At 44.6% G+C, this 15394-nt stretch overlaps 2 protein-coding genes and 1 pseudogene across 2 annotated transcripts; 1 reads left to right on the top strand and 2 right to left on the bottom strand.

Moving 5' to 3' along the window:
• Positions 1–1649: 1649 nt before the first annotated feature.
• On the bottom strand, positions 1650–9014 carry LOC133916908 (uncharacterized; annotated as a pseudogene).
• A 2579-nt stretch (positions 9015–11593) lies between these two features.
• On the top strand, positions 11594–12643 carry LOC133914878 (uncharacterized). The gene is made up of 2 exons (XM_062357858.1): positions 11594–11977; positions 12059–12643. The coding sequence occupies exons 1-2, from the start codon at positions 11795–11797 to the stop codon at positions 12641–12643; spliced, it is 768 nt and encodes a 255-aa protein (XP_062213842.1). The 5' UTR covers positions 11594–11794.
• A 1955-nt stretch (positions 12644–14598) lies between these two features.
• LOC133914877 (uncharacterized) lies at positions 14599–15281 on the bottom strand. The gene is made up of 2 exons (XM_062357857.1): positions 15022–15281; positions 14599–14956 (listed from the first exon to the last, which is right to left on the bottom strand). The coding sequence occupies exons 1-2, from the start codon at positions 15279–15281 to the stop codon at positions 14599–14601; spliced, it is 618 nt and encodes a 205-aa protein (XP_062213841.1).
• Between the last annotated feature and the right edge of the window lie 113 nt (positions 15282–15394).

The following is a 15394-nucleotide window of genomic DNA, read 5'->3' as shown; positions in this document are numbered from 1 at the left end:
TGCATATGGTGTAGCGGTTTAAAAATAGGGGAAAATGCAACCCCCCCCCCCCCAAGTCACTGATTTTGACTTCCCCAAAAGTTGTTTTGTTAAAAAAACCTCCAAAAATTTGGTTTTAAAATACTCCAAAAAATTCAAAAAAATTTAAAAAATCACAAAAAATTCTAAAAAAAACTAGAGATAATTCTAAGACCTTTTTTGAAAAAAAAAATCAAAAATAATATCCTTTGCATCATATTTCATGGAGAGGAAGTTTGAAAAAAAAAAGAAAAATGTGCAACTCATTTATTAACTCATATTAGGGGAAAATCCAACCCCACCTAAAAGTCACTTGGATTTTGACTTTCCCCCAAAAGTTGTTTTGTTACAAAAAAAAACCCTCAAAAATTTGGTTTTGTTGCAAAAACACCCCCAAAAATTCAAAAACAAAATCACAAAAAATCTAAAAAAAATAGAGACAATTATAAGACCTTTTATGAAATTTGTTTTTTAATATCCTTTTGCATCATATTTCATGGAGAGAAAGTTTGAAAAAAGAAAAGAAAAATGTGCAACTCATTTATTAACTCATGTTATTTTAACTTTGTCATGTCCACCATTATTTTTCCTATACAAATAATTGTTTAAGTAAACTCATGTTAATAATTATATATGTATATTTATCTTTAAAAATGTTTTCATAGTATCACAAATTTAATAGATTTTATAAATATATTCTAATAAAAATAGTGATCAAAACTATGCATCGGAGACTATGTCTTGTCTAAAACGACAAGTATTTATGACTGGATGGAGTACTAATTAACATTTTTGAACTTTGATTTTAGATATGTCAGATAGTTTCCGGGGAAAAAATCATACGGAACATTAGTGCTATTAATTGGTTAATTGATGTATGGTGTTCATCAGGTGGGCATTCGACATCTTCAGCTCCAGCTAGACCATTGACTTCCAATTTCGTCTCTACAATTCTTCTGGCGCCATTTCAATAATGTACGCCTGAGATCATTACTGATAATACAAGTGAAGGCCTATTTTAGTACAAACATTAGTTGTCAACGCGAGAAGAATACGCAAAGATCCGAATATGCGAATCTTAGCAGTGATTTTGTATATGCTAATGGCGTCTTAGCGTTGATTCACTATAACTAAACAGGTCGTGCAGCTTAATCAATCCATAATGATATTCTCCCTCTGTACCCAGATTGCAAGATGAAATGTTGCAGTCTCCAACTCTCTGTCGTTTGCCAATTTGGATATTTCTCTTTGACAAATTGACAGCAAGGAAGGCACTCTATGATATAGTACTGCCAATATAAGCAGAAGAACCACTGTAATTGTAATATCCTTATTGAAAGCAACCGTCAATGACGTGTTGCAACCTAAGACATGGCAGTCTGTCACTTCGCAAGCCTATGAAGCATCATGCCTGACGAAATTTAAGTTTGGTTATGAGGATTAATCGTCAACCATATTAATTTTAAATGAGTTGACATTTTTAGTATATTGGCAGTTGACTTCTGTATTATCTAAACAAATATTGCCTTGCTACTTCATACAGTTTACCTAAACTCAGATAGATCAGTATTTCTTTTCTCGTCTCCAATGGAAAACAGATCAGACTTCACAGTAGCAAATTTTTCCAATGTATAACTAACATTTCCATTGCATATTATAAAAGGGAGAACATTTTTACAGTACCCAAGGAGTACACCCAGCTCTAGAGAACTTAAGATAAATTTAGATCGCCTTTATTTGTTTCTACAGAACAAGATACATAATTACCCTTTCCTAAAAGGAAAGAAAAGGAATAGCACAGAGTAACAATGCCAACTCAACTAGATACAAAATGCACAGATCTAGAAGGGAACTGTTCTACAGAGGACAGATAGATTAACCTTGGAGCTCTCATTTGCAAGTTCATGACGATCTCAACCAGATGGTCTTTGGTAGACATGCTTTGTTCTTGGGTCAACAATTATGCCCTTTCCACCGTTCACTTCGAGATCATGCCTGCAGGATTGATTATTTGAGACCAAGTCCAGCTTAACTAGCAATCCTCTATAAAAGCTAAAAAGTATAGATTGTTTACTGAAAGACAAAATCAGGAATGGTTAGTTGTCCGCGTGGTACGTATCTGAACAGCTGCACGAGTCTGTCAACATACACAACTTTCTTCCAGGCCTAATTGAAACAGAAAACAATTACAGAAAAGCAAGGAGCATATCAAATAATCAAAAGAACAGCAGTTTAGCTGCACTGCAAGTACCTCTCCATCAACAAAAAGCTGCATCGCCAAAATAGCTGTTCTCAGTCCCACTGTTGGGTCGAGTACATATATAGCCTGCGAAGATTGGTGCTATCAAGAATTCATGTATTCCAAAAAGAAAATTACAACCACAAGATGAGGTCAAATGAGATACTCACATGAAGATTTTTTTATGCTTCTGACCTAGTATTTGTTGTAATCGTTTCATGAATCCTAAATCAGGCTCTGTAAATTCAATTGAAAAAATCACTTCCATATACCACCAAGGTTAAGACAAAGGATATAATTTTCATCTCAGCAACTTATCCAACGCTTACAGAGTGTAAGTATCATATTGCAAAATCCTTATCATACACTTGTAAGGATGCTGCAGAGTGGAAATAGACGATTGTATAAGGCTTTTGAATCAAAGGTTCAAACTCCTGCACAAATGGCATAAGATGATGCTGTCAGAATTTACTGCTCAAATGAGTCAAACCAATATGAATAAAATACTATGCAATGAGGAATCAAGATAGTAGATAGCGAGGGTTCTGATGAAAAAAATTAGAGAATTATTTACAGAGTGCATGATAAGGATTTTGCAATATGATACTTGCACCTCCTGTTTCATTAAAGCCATTCCAACATTGGGTTTCAATTTGCTAGTTCAAGGCCCAGACCACACAACTTGGTTAAATTGCAAATATACCTAAATTCATTATCTTGTAGATATTTTAGAACCTATAGATAAATTGGACACCTTAAGAAACCTGTCATTCAAAAGCAACAAGGGTATAGCATATCGATCCCTGAAGATGGATGGAGTGTCAAAAACTTAGTTTGCTGCTCAGCAGCCAGTATAACCTCAACAATGGAAACTCCAGGCCAACTCGTGGGCAAAGCAAAAACCATTCATGTGACATTGGCAATTGTACTATACATGCATCAAATTTCTAGTTTACCTTCAAGATACTTGGAAAGTGCTGCCCCATAACAAATCAATTCAGAGATGTACTATTTCACTGGAAATATTAAGTTGCTTACTGATGAATTGGTCAACTCTCGAAAGCATCCTAGATGCGGCATTGAGCTTTTGGTCTCCAAAGTGTAATGGAAAATTAAGTTGCAACGGCGTGTATGCGTGGAACAGCGGAGAGCGAACACAATCATTCAGGGTACGCAAGATCCGTTCTGCTGAGAAGTGTACGGGCAAGACAGACGAAGGGTGATGCCGTGTTGGGAGAGAAAGGCGTGGAGAACAGCATTATCGAATTCTTTGCCGTTGTCAGTTTGCAGAGAAAGAATTGGTCGCTAAAACTGCTTAAGAGCATAAGCATGAAAGGCGAGAAAAATGTGCAGGACATCAGATTTGTGCCCCAAAGGAAAAGTCCAAGTGTAATGGGTGTAATCATCCAAGAGAACTAGGTAATACGGACAACCAGAGCAACTTACAATTGGAGAGGTCCACACATCGGCATGAATGAGCTGAAATGGAAAATAACTAACTGAAGTGGAATCTGAAAAGGGCATTCTCGCATGTTTACCGAGTTGACAAGCACGACATACATGTGAGGATTACTTATTACAGGAAAAGGGAAACTGATTGTAGTCCTGTGGTGAGGATCCACAACCAGAGTGACCAAGGCGATGATGCCAAAGATTGTTGGAAGCCGTGAAGGAGGCCAAGCAGGACTGTTGATCCGGGCGTAGTGGATATAGATCACTAGAGTTGTTACATCGGAGGATCACCTTCTGAGTTGATATATCCTTGTTAGAAAAATCAGCTCAGTCAAATTCAGCGGTAATGGGATTATCTCGAGTTAAAGCACGAGTCAAATAAAAAAAACCAAATTGGGAGAAAAAAAGAACATTACGAAGATGAAAAGGAGAGTGTAATGTGGGAATAAGTGAATCATCAGAAAAGAAGATAGGAAGAGTAGTGCCATTTCCGAAGATGATGGAAGGAGAGGGATGAAAGTTGTGAAGAATACCAGAGTTCGAGGCAAAATGCGACGAGGCACCAGTGCCGAGGAACCAATCAATGGAGCCGCCGTTGGGGTTAGTGGTGGCGACGCTAGCATTCTGGAGTGCGTGAAGGAGACCAGTATGATCCCAGGAGGGTGGAGCCATAGGCACCGGGGCAGGCGGCGTAGCTGTCGCAGTCAAGGCCTGTTGGCTGGATGGAACACTAGGTTTGGGACCAAGAATGCTGGCACTTGGGGGGGGGGGGGCATGGCATGGACCGTGCCTGCACCATTCCGGTACAAGGGTTGAAGCTGGCCGTCCATGGCACAGGTGGAGTGGAGGGAGTCCGAGAGGTGCCATTGGTGGAGGAAGAACCACTAGTGGTGGATCACCCAGACTTCTTCTGGCGAGAGCGATGGCCGCTGGAAGCGTTTGCCGGATCATGAACAATATATGGGGAGGGTGAGCGAGCAGCAAAAAAGAGCTTATGCGGCCACCTGCTTTTTAGATTGTGTTGCCTGAAGTTCTTCAAGGAGAGTGAAACGAACTGACAACAGCAGAGGAAGTGGATCTTTCGCCGTGATAATGGGTATAACATGGTGAAACTTCGGATTTAAGCTGCAGAGGAGATTTAGCATCTGATTCTCCTCGCGTGCAAGCTGTCCGACATCCCGCAATGCATCGGCGAGAGTTTTGAGCTTGGAGCAGTACTGCATGATCAACAATTCACCTTGGTACAAGCTTCGAAACTCGGCTTAGATGTACACCGCCCTGGTGAGCCTGTTGTCGAGAAACAAGCTTTCAATGGAGCGCCAAACGTCGAAGGAATTGCTATTGGGCTTCATCACCAAATCAAGAATTTCTTTCGAGGTAGTGGTGTAAAGCCACTTGACGATGCATGAGGGGGTTTACGGGGGTGGAGTGTTCACATGAGCATCGAGAGCAAATTTTCCAAAAAACAGTGTCAAAGAACAGACGCCATTGAGTGTACTTGGATTCATGGAGGTTCAAGGTAATCGGGACATGGGTACGTATGTGAACCATTTGGATGGTGGAAGCAGAAACGCGTTGGGAATCGGCGGGCTGATGAACTGGAGAGGCGGGTGGGGAAGAACGCACAAAAGAGGCGGAAGAGTGTGGTGAAAGCAGGCGGTGTATTGTTGACCGAACCCACTCTGACACCATGTGAGACGATAGAATTGCAAACCCTGCTGAATCTTGTGCAGGTGCTTTCTTTATATAGAAGTTTACACAAGATGTACATGAGCCAACCAACGTTGCTATACACAAGCTAATTTAACCTGAACTGCCGCCTGAAGACTCTAGCCTAGTCTACCGACGCATGAATAAGCCCAGAGAATCGGGCACCAAGGCTGACAGTGAACGTTGAGGAGGAAGCTATTGCATCAAGGCAGAGAATGATTCATGCCAACAATAAGGAACAAAGAAGATAAAAATGATTGGGCAAGCTGAGCAAGTCATAAATGTTGGAATACCATAACTGAGAAACACAATGTTAGAAAATCATAGCTGGTCATTTAGGGCATTCGCGAGATTACCTCCGATGGAACAAAGGGAAAACAAGATACTCTTTTATATGCATTTCAAGTGTCTAAGCAGCACTAAGAATCAATCACCTTTACTACATATAGAACAAACCGTTCAATATCCAAGCAGCGAAGAAGAAAGTAAGCACCAACAACAACTATAGCTGGACGCCCTTCACTGTCAACTCCTCCACGGTAACTGCGGTTGATAGAGAACATCAAAATAGAGGCAATGACAAAGTGGTAAAAAGGAAATGTCATGAATAAGGTACAAAAGAGCAAAAGGAAACAATAAGGCTGAATACATTATTTTCATTTCTGCAATATCTGAAAGATTCATAGAATTTGCTTTAGCAAGGTATCGTGAATGAAGTGAATATTCTTCAGCAACAAATAATGATGGACTGCCAAGATCACCAAACCCAAGTAAGTTAGCACAGCTAAATCCCTTTTTTGCCTGAACAGATTTTCCCTATTGCTCCTTGTGTCGGATATCAGGATCTTTAATTATAGACATAAAGGCAGGATCCAAATATGAGTCCAACTTGAAAGAATTCCTGTTCAGACAGACCAGCTAAAATCAGGTAAACTTTTAATGAAAGACCAGTAAACATACAGACAGACCTTTAGGGTAATTTCTGTCAGTCATCAGAACCAAGGAAAATGCATGTATTTGTAACCTCACCTTCTACGTGCCAATCCAGAATTGGGAAGAGGGATATCTTCAAGTGCAGGAATGGGTGTTTTGCTATTTGCTGCCCCCGCGGGCAAGGGTTTTATTCTTATTTTTCTTTCATCTATTACTGTCTCACCATTCTCGTCCCCAACATCAGCTGGAAGTTTCAATGCAGCTATTTTTCTTCATGCTTGTCCCGAGGGAAATATAATGGAAGCAATCTGAAGAATGAAACATTATTAGCCAATGTAGAAAAATTAGCATATTTAACTAATATTACTGGTATTCGGTTCAAGCACCTCTGATATATCTCTGTGTCAGATGATGATGTTGTACAAAAGACAATAGCTGTTATTTTGTCTTTTTGCTTCTCCAGAAAACGTCCAACAGTTCCTGCTCAATCTCATTCAAAGGAGATAAGAATTAGAACAAGAAAAACTAAGTGTGAAGTAGGTAAATCATTAACATAGATAACTCATGTTTGCACCCGTCATATGAGAGCAAAATCAAATATCAATCAGCAAACTCACTTATTGCCACATGGGCTGCTGGTTCACGAGGGTAATTCTTGTATTCCATGTATATGCAACCAATTGCAATGCTAACCACGTGAAAGCAGAATAAATTACTTGCAAAAGTTGCAAAACATTCTATGTGAAATCTAGTATTGAAAAATGGAACTGAACAAAATTCTATAAGCATTTAAATGTTAAAATATGAAAAGTTTTACAAATACCTTTCAAGGCCATTCTCAATAAGCAGTTCCAAACAAGACATGTAGCAGTGGCTAAGCGCATTCTCTGCAGCTGTGTGATACTTGACAGCATATTTAGGGCCCACTGTGTGGATGACCTTCCTACATAACTAGATAATAAGCTTTTAACATTGCAAAAGAGTATCAAAACCATGTCAGGTATGTTCTGCTCTGGTATGTTTAAAGCAAACATTTCTTTAAAGTTCAAACAATTGGAAATGATACGAATTTAGGGCATGTTTGGTTGGGTCGAGGCTTTTGGCTGAAAAGCTACTTTTCTGGCTTTTGTCTTCTTTCTGTTGGCTTTTTACTATTGACTTTTGTAACAAATTTTTAACTTCTCAGTACACCAAGAGTCAGAAAAACTCATTTCAACCAGCTTCTCAGCTTTTAGTTCATTTCCTCAAGAACCAGCTTTTCAACTTTCCAAAAGCCAGCTGACAGCTAAGCTGTTTGGTTCGGCTTCTAGCTTTCGAGAAGCAGAAGCCTAGAAAAGCCAAACCAAGCAAGCACTTAAACTAGTCAACTATAGTAAACTGCAATAGGTCTTACAAGAATAAACTCTAGTATACGGCATGTGCCATGAAGAAAAGCTAATCTGAGCATATGCCACATGCGGCTTGTCAAAAAATGTAAATATCACATTGAAATTTTGGCAACACAACTTAGCCTGGCTAACTATTAAAAAACACAAATAGTCAATGTAGGGCTTAGAATCAGCATTCGGAAGAGAAAAAATGTTTATCGGTAAGTCATAGCTCATTACAAGAACGTTCATAATTTAGACTCCAAATGAGCTATAACTATATAGTACATTCGTAAGGAAAGTATTATGTTATGCATCACCTAAAGGGATTATTCTTAAGCATGCCTGATAACATTTCAAAAGGCTTGCTGCTCTTACTAATATATCTCAATTTTCAAATAGCTATGTTGCTGGCGAACACACTAATATGTACTCCGCTGCAACTTCGAAAGCACTACTCACATACCTGGCAGGCAGATCGAGCATTGGCCATCTTAGCCATGCCAGTCCGGCACCCACCCTGCAGACCACCCACGAAGGAAAAGCCACCTTACAATCTCCATTTTACTAACCAAATTAGTAAATAAAATTAGCATCTCGAAACCAAACAATACCAAGGTGGCGCACTCCTCAGCAAGTCCTGGCCCTGCAGCAGCGTGAAGCCCAGGACTGCTATGAGCTTCGTCCAAGTTCTGCACAACCATACGGAGCATTAGCATCTCAATATGCAACATTCGGAGCTAGAACAGACCAGTCGCGAAGAGAATTCCGACCTCGTTGGTGGAGTTGACGACGGCATCGACTTTGAGGTTCCACAGGTGGCCTCGCCAGAGGTAGATCTTCGAGTTGATGTCGTGGTCGACGGGGAACCGAAATGCTACGCGGCCCCCGGCCCCGGCGGCCGCGTCGTCGCCGGTGAATGTGTCGGAGAAGGAGAGGAAGGACGAGGTGGGGGTCTCTGATCAGGCGGCGGTGGGGGACGACGAGCAGGTGCACTGGTCGGCGTCGCTCCAGCGCGGGACCTGGCCGAGCGTCACGGCCAGCTCCACCCCGCCAACGGCCGACGCCAAAGCCGCCGCAGCCGCCGTCGGGGAGGCGGAGGCTGACGCGGCCGCCGGCGAACGGTGCTGCATGGCGGCGGCCGGACCAGAGACGCGAGGGCATGGGATGAGTGAAAGAGTGAGCGATGGGTTCGCACGCGAAGCGGGAGGCGAAGGAGGTGGCTGCTGCGGGCGAGAGACGGAGAGAGGCCAGCGGACCGAGGACGGAGGAGAGAGAAAGGACATTAGAATTAAGTGAGATTAATTAAATTCCCCAATAATTGTTGTCGTACGTAGAAATCTTGTTGACGCAGGTCGATAACGAGTGTACGAGAGTACACTACTGACATGTGGGTCCAGAAACAGAGCCATTCATGTCAGTGTGTGCGGGAGCAAGTCGATGCCGATGTTAGACCGACTCCAACGGAGTCGGTATCGGCTCGGCTTTTGGCTGTTGCGGCTGGAGGGCGCCCGCAAGCGACTCCAACGGAGTCGGTATCGCGTGCGACAGGGATGCGGGGTGGGGAACCGTTCGGCAAATGCAGATGTCGCTGGAGGCCGCATTCGGGCGAGCGGATAGGAGAGGCGCCTGCTCCCGAGACGCTGCGGAAGGGGATCTGGCGAGGCGCCGCGGCGGTGAGGACGGCGGGGGGGGGGGACTCGGGCGGAAGCGCGGAAGGTCGGGGCCCTCGGCGACAGTCCCTGCGGAGGAGGAGAGGAGGGAAGCAGATCCGGCGGAGGCATTTCATTCGTCCCCGCCGTCCGCGGGCTCGGCGACGGCACCAAGGACGACGTCGGCAGCAACGTAAGTCCTCCCGCCGCTACTTCCAGTCCATGCGGTGGCTGCGGGGGGGGGGGGACCGAGGTGGTTTTGTCGGCGCTAGGGATTGGGTTCTCCACGGCGCTAGGGATTAGGGATTGGTTTTGTCCTCGGTTCGGTTGTGGCTGTGGCAAGCGCGTAGACGCAAAGCTTGTAGCATGGAAGGCGATTCCTGGTGGCCAGAGGTTGTTCGGCCGCAAGCATAGGAAAAGTATTTTTGATCCTTTTTACCGAGGAGTTTGTTGTAGTTAACTGGAACACTGCTTGGTTGGTCTGGAAACCACATAGTGAAGGCATTGGTGATGATAAAGCAATGTAGTTGAATTATGGCCAGAGCTTGAACAACTGGTATTTGCTCCCTTTGCATTCATGTGCTCGATCTCAAGATCAGTATAATTGTGAAGTATAGGACTGGCATAATACAGTAGCGGAAAACTGGAAAACTTAGAATTTTATGAATAGATCTAATGGTCTGATTGAGCTATATGAAACAGTGATAGACTTGCATTTGAGCTGCGGATCTGACATCAGGGAGTCATGTGCTCTCCTGTCCTAGCTGGTGTGGCTAGTGTTGCTTTATTTGAGCTCGGATGGTTATGTTATGCACTGATCTGTTGTTGTGCACATGTTATTATGTTTTTGTGAGTCAAATTAGTAAAGGTCGACTAGTAATGATCAAAAAGGATGATTGATTCATATGAGGATGGCCACAGAATGACATAGGTTCTATACGTATATGCAAATACAATCTGATTGAACCATTCCCAGATGCTTTGTGTGACTGACTGAGGATACACACTGTCTTTCTTATATATACACATAGCTAATTCTTTCCTAGGATTATGTTGTGCAAACTGTTTCCCAGTCTGAAACCAAATGAGGGACTCCATGTGCTCTCCTAATTGTTTCTGAGAAACCTGAGATGAGGGAGTGATGTGCTCTCCTATCCTAGCAGTTGTCCACACTATTCATGCTAGATGTGATGATCTGTTAGTAATGATCTGTTACCACATTGACTCTATGTTAGTAATGACCTGTTTTTTGTCCACATGATCTGTTTGTGTCAGGCATATTCGATAGTGCAATGAACCAGAATGATTCATTCATTTTAGATAATAATGGTCCATTAGATAGTGTAATGAACCAGAATGATTGGTTAATTTTGGCTGCGGCAGGCCACAGAATGACATTTGTTTGCATCACAGTAGTCATCTTATTTTTCTGCATTTTACTGCAAGTGTCAGCATATGTTCCATCTTCCTAGCTGTTGTGGGTAGTAGTACTGCTATTGTACTGCAACTGTATGCAAAGGTACATTATGTACATGTACAGAATTCATGCATGATTGGTAGGTAACAGATTCTCAGTTGAGCCATCGGTCTCATTGGTTGTAGATGGACGCCGCTTCGCTTGCCGCCCTTGTCTCCAAAATGCAGGACCACGTCGAACAAATGGCGGTAGAACTGAAGAACGTCGTGAAAGACAACTTGAGTACGGAGGGCACCCCCGCCGATGTGGACCTGAACCGAGCTCTCCTTCAGGTCGAGAACATTGCCGGGGAATTGGAGATGCTCGTGTTCCAAGTGGAAGATGCGCTGCAGAAAGGTGATGGCCGCAAGGAAGTGTCCGAGACCATCACTTTGCTCGAGGAAGGGTCCGGTTCACAGGATGTCGACTGCAACAACATTGTTCCAGTGGATTGGAGCGCCGATGAGCTGTTGTGTGAAGATTCAGCGGACTCTATGTCAGTAGAATCCGATAGGTCGTGGCGTCTGCAGTAAATTGCTCTATGTACTTTGCTTTACTGCAGTGGTTATAAACGTAGTGTTGTGTACTGGATTGTCGAGTTCATGTGATGTACTGATATAACCAAACCATATGTTGCTTACTGTCTTTGTCTACTGTCTTTGTCGAATAAAGTGCATGGTTCATGTATTTCATAGCCTTTGTCACATATTTCAGGAGCAGTATGGAGTATGCCCCATTTCTTCGGGGTGATGAAGATGACATTCCGTGGGATGATGTTGTGCCGCCCACTCAGGATGACTTCATCGGGACGCAGCTTCCTACGTTCGAAGAACAAGCGCCGGAAGGACAGAACGAGTTGCCAGCGGCATGTGGTCGTGGAAGCAGTTACACGATCCAGGAGGACCTTCTGCTTGTCAAGTCGTGGCTTAACGTGAGTATGGATCCAGTGGTGGGGACCAACTAGAGTATGGGTGCTTTCTGGCAGAGGATCGAGACATTTTACCACGAGCACAAGGAGTTCCCTACCACTCGGAACAAGAAGTCTCTTCAGGGTAGGTGGACCTTCGTCAACGGCATGGTGCAGCGATTCTGCGGCCACTATGCTAAAGCCCTTCGTAATAGGAGGAGTGGGATGACAGAGGCCGACACGGTAAGCATCATTAAATGCAAATGTGTAGTTTCAATTCATTATATGTACTGTGGCATTTAATCTGATGTTGGCCAATTTCAGATTGTTGCTGCATGTCAGATGTTCCAGGCAGCTGAGAAAAGGGAGTTCACATTGATGCCATGCTGGGCCGAGTTACGCCACCATCCTAAATGGCAATCAGAGTCGTCTCGCAAGAAGCAGAAGACTGCGGCACAGGGAACTCCGGTATCAACACAGGAGGGAGAGACCTCCCCCGGCTGCATCGATGGTGACGGTGCGACGCCCACGCATACCAACGGGAGCAGCCGGCAGAATCGGCCAGCAGGCCGCAACAAGGCAAGGGACCTCGCTCGCGGTCCGGCTTCATCAACATTGGTCACAAAACCAGTGCTTGAGATGTTTGATAGGCAAATTACGGTGAAGGAGAAACTTGAGAAGGAACGCGCTGATCGCTTTGCAGAGCTGTTGAGAATTGAGGAGCAGAGGTTGCGCCTTGAGGAGGAGCGTGTCCAACTGGAAAAGGTCAAGGAGGAGAGGAAAAAAATCAGGGAGGAGAGGGAGATCATGAGCATGGATATTTCGCAAATGGACGAGGGCCAGCAGGCATATTACAAGAGCCTACGCCGAAGCATAATCGCAGCTCGCCGAGCTGAATCTGCCTCCTGAGTTTTGGTGCCCATCTTTGCAAACAAGACTTTTCCTTTACTGCCTGGTACTTGTTAAGCAAACAGATTTTTCGTTATTGTTTGTTCAATACTATGGACCTGCTACAATTTGTATTACGTACATGTTTCAGTATGCAAGGTTTTTTTAATATATGGTACTGTAAGATTGTGGCCGATTGGCCGATTAGAATAGATTGTGGCCGATTGGCTCGAATTACTGAAACAACTCAGTTGGGTCTATTTCGTTTTGGAGCAGGTTATTGAGATAGTAGATGAGGCCATTAGATATTTCATTATGCTGAAGAATTGTGGGCTGCAAAATTCATGAACTTTTGGTGTGAGTTTGCTGATGATATGCTTTGCGCTTTCAGGCTCCAGGAATACGTCTACGAAGGTTCATGCATGGCAGGCCTTATTGATATGTTGATCAACATGCATGAGTGCCTGACCATGATCTGCTGTGTTTAATAGACATTAGACCCAGAATTGGAGTGTGTGAGGTAAACCCTCCACTAGGAGGTTACTGATATCAGGGCAGTCAGCAATTTCAAAATGTCTGAGAGCATTTAGAAGCACACATGCTAACAGAGAGCATGAGTTCAGACGGATGTCTTCGATTCAAGTGGGAAGCAAGCCTCCCTCTAACACTGTCCAAGGCACCAGACAAGGGCACTTGTAGATGTGCAGGCTCCGTAGTGATATAAGAGGACGGAAACACTCCTCTGGCAGCGAAACAAGCCCTTCGCAATGGGCTATCGTTAGACTCTCGAGAGCTGTCGGTTTGTGTGCAAGCAAGCCTACACGCAGAGATGTTAGATTCGGGCAATCATTCATGTATAGAGATGTTAGAGAAGATGGAGAGGCTCCATTTTGAAGCTCTGGAAGTGACTCAAGTCCAGATTCATATATCCTAAGTGATGTCAGTGTTGATGGAAGAGGGGGTAACTTCTTCAGCTTTGGGCACCTGATAAGACCAAGTTCAGTTAATTGTGGAAACAACTGTTCAGCAACAAACTGAATTAGGCTGTGACCCAACTGAGTTGTTTCAGTAACAAACTGACATCATTTGTTGTTCATTTGGCACAAGAGAAACCCCAAATATTTCATGATATTTAGTGTGGCTGAAAGTTCACTAGGACATAATGAAGCCATGGAAGCGACATAATGGAACCATGGAATGGCACATTTAGAATCAACAATGGCTAGACATATATTTTAACACGATGTAATGCGACACGATATTACATTTATTTAAGAACATGAGGTCTATTGTCCTCCTGCCACCTGCCACAGGTGCTCCACAATGTCGTCACGGAGTTGATGATGCGTTGGTCGACTTCTAATTTGCCCGTACCTTTCCATAAATGCTTCAAGCGGGGGGGGGGGGGGGGGGGTTGGTTCGTGAGACGGCACCGCGTCCTCGCCCGAACCCTCGTAGACGTATTCGACAGCACCTTCCGTTCTCTCATCCTCGATTATCATGTTATGCATGATGATACACGCGGTCATTACGTCGCTGAGGGTTTCTTGATCCCACAACCTCGCCGCGCCACGGACTATGGGAAACCTGGACTGCAACACTCCAAATGCCCGCTCAACATCCTTTCGTGCAGCCGCCTGCTGCACCACGAAGTGTTGATGCTTCGGGCCTACTGGAGATGGTATGGGTTTCACAAATGTCGCCCACTCTGGGTAGATCTCGTCTGCAAGATAGTACCCTATCGTGTAATGGTGGCCATTAATAGAGTATTGTACCTTGGGTGCTACTCCCCCAGCAAGGTTGTCAAGGAGATGAGACCGGTGCAGCACATTGATGTCGTTCAATGAACCTGGCATCCCGAAGAAGGCATGCCAAATCCATAGATCCTGCGATGCCACAGCCTCTACAATGATAGTCGGTGCATTGACATGGCCCCTGAACGAACCGGACCACGCCGTGGGACAGTTCTTCCACCTCTAGTGCATGCAATCGATGCTTCCAAGCATCCCGGGGAACCCTCGACGCTGGTTCATATCCAGCAATCGAGCAGTGTCCTCCTCGTTCGGCGCCCGGAGGTACTCGTCACCGAACACCTCGACAATGGCCCGCACGAAACGCCGCATGCTCTCGATGATGGTGCTCTCCCCTAGCCGGAGGCACTCGTCGAGAGAATCTACAGGAGCATCGTAAGCTAACATATGGAAAGCGGCAGTTACTTTTTGCAAGGGTGATAGCCCAAGCTCTCTGGCAGCGTTCCTCCTTTGCTTGAACCACGGGTCATGGTCCTCCACCTCCCTCACAATCTTGCAGTACAAATCGCGATTCATCCGGAACCTGCACGGCAATGAATCAGTAGTAGTTCATAAATCGTCCGTACGTACACCAACGGATAGTGTTACCTGCGCCGAAAAATATAGTCGGGGTACACTGCGGACTCAGCAAAGTAGTCGTTGTACAATCGATTGTGTCCCTCCTGACGATTCCTACGGATGCGCCGGTGCCCGGGGACGGAGCCGCCCCACGGCCCTCTGGCCGAAGCTTCGACGTCGGCATGCCATGCGGCAAGCGTCGCTAGGACCAACTCATCTTCCTCATCGGACTCCTCGGTGGAGAAGCATAACTCTCTCATGTACTGCTTCCATGCAGCACGAGACTCCATTTCGTGGCTTGCAAATGAGAGCCCCTCTTGCACCTATATATAGTGCCCGGCCGAACCTTCCAAGAGAAGCCACTTGTGCTCCTTCCCTTGCAAGCCACTTTGTCGGAGGCTTC

The sequence above is a fragment of the Phragmites australis genome, chromosome 4 (genome assembly GCF_958298935.1).
Source record: "Phragmites australis chromosome 4, lpPhrAust1.1, whole genome shotgun sequence".
Classification (NCBI taxonomy): Eukaryota; Viridiplantae; Streptophyta; class Magnoliopsida; order Poales; family Poaceae; genus Phragmites; species Phragmites australis.
The sequence above is the reverse complement of the archived record's forward strand: the minus strand, read 5'-3'. Positions and strand labels throughout refer to the sequence as shown.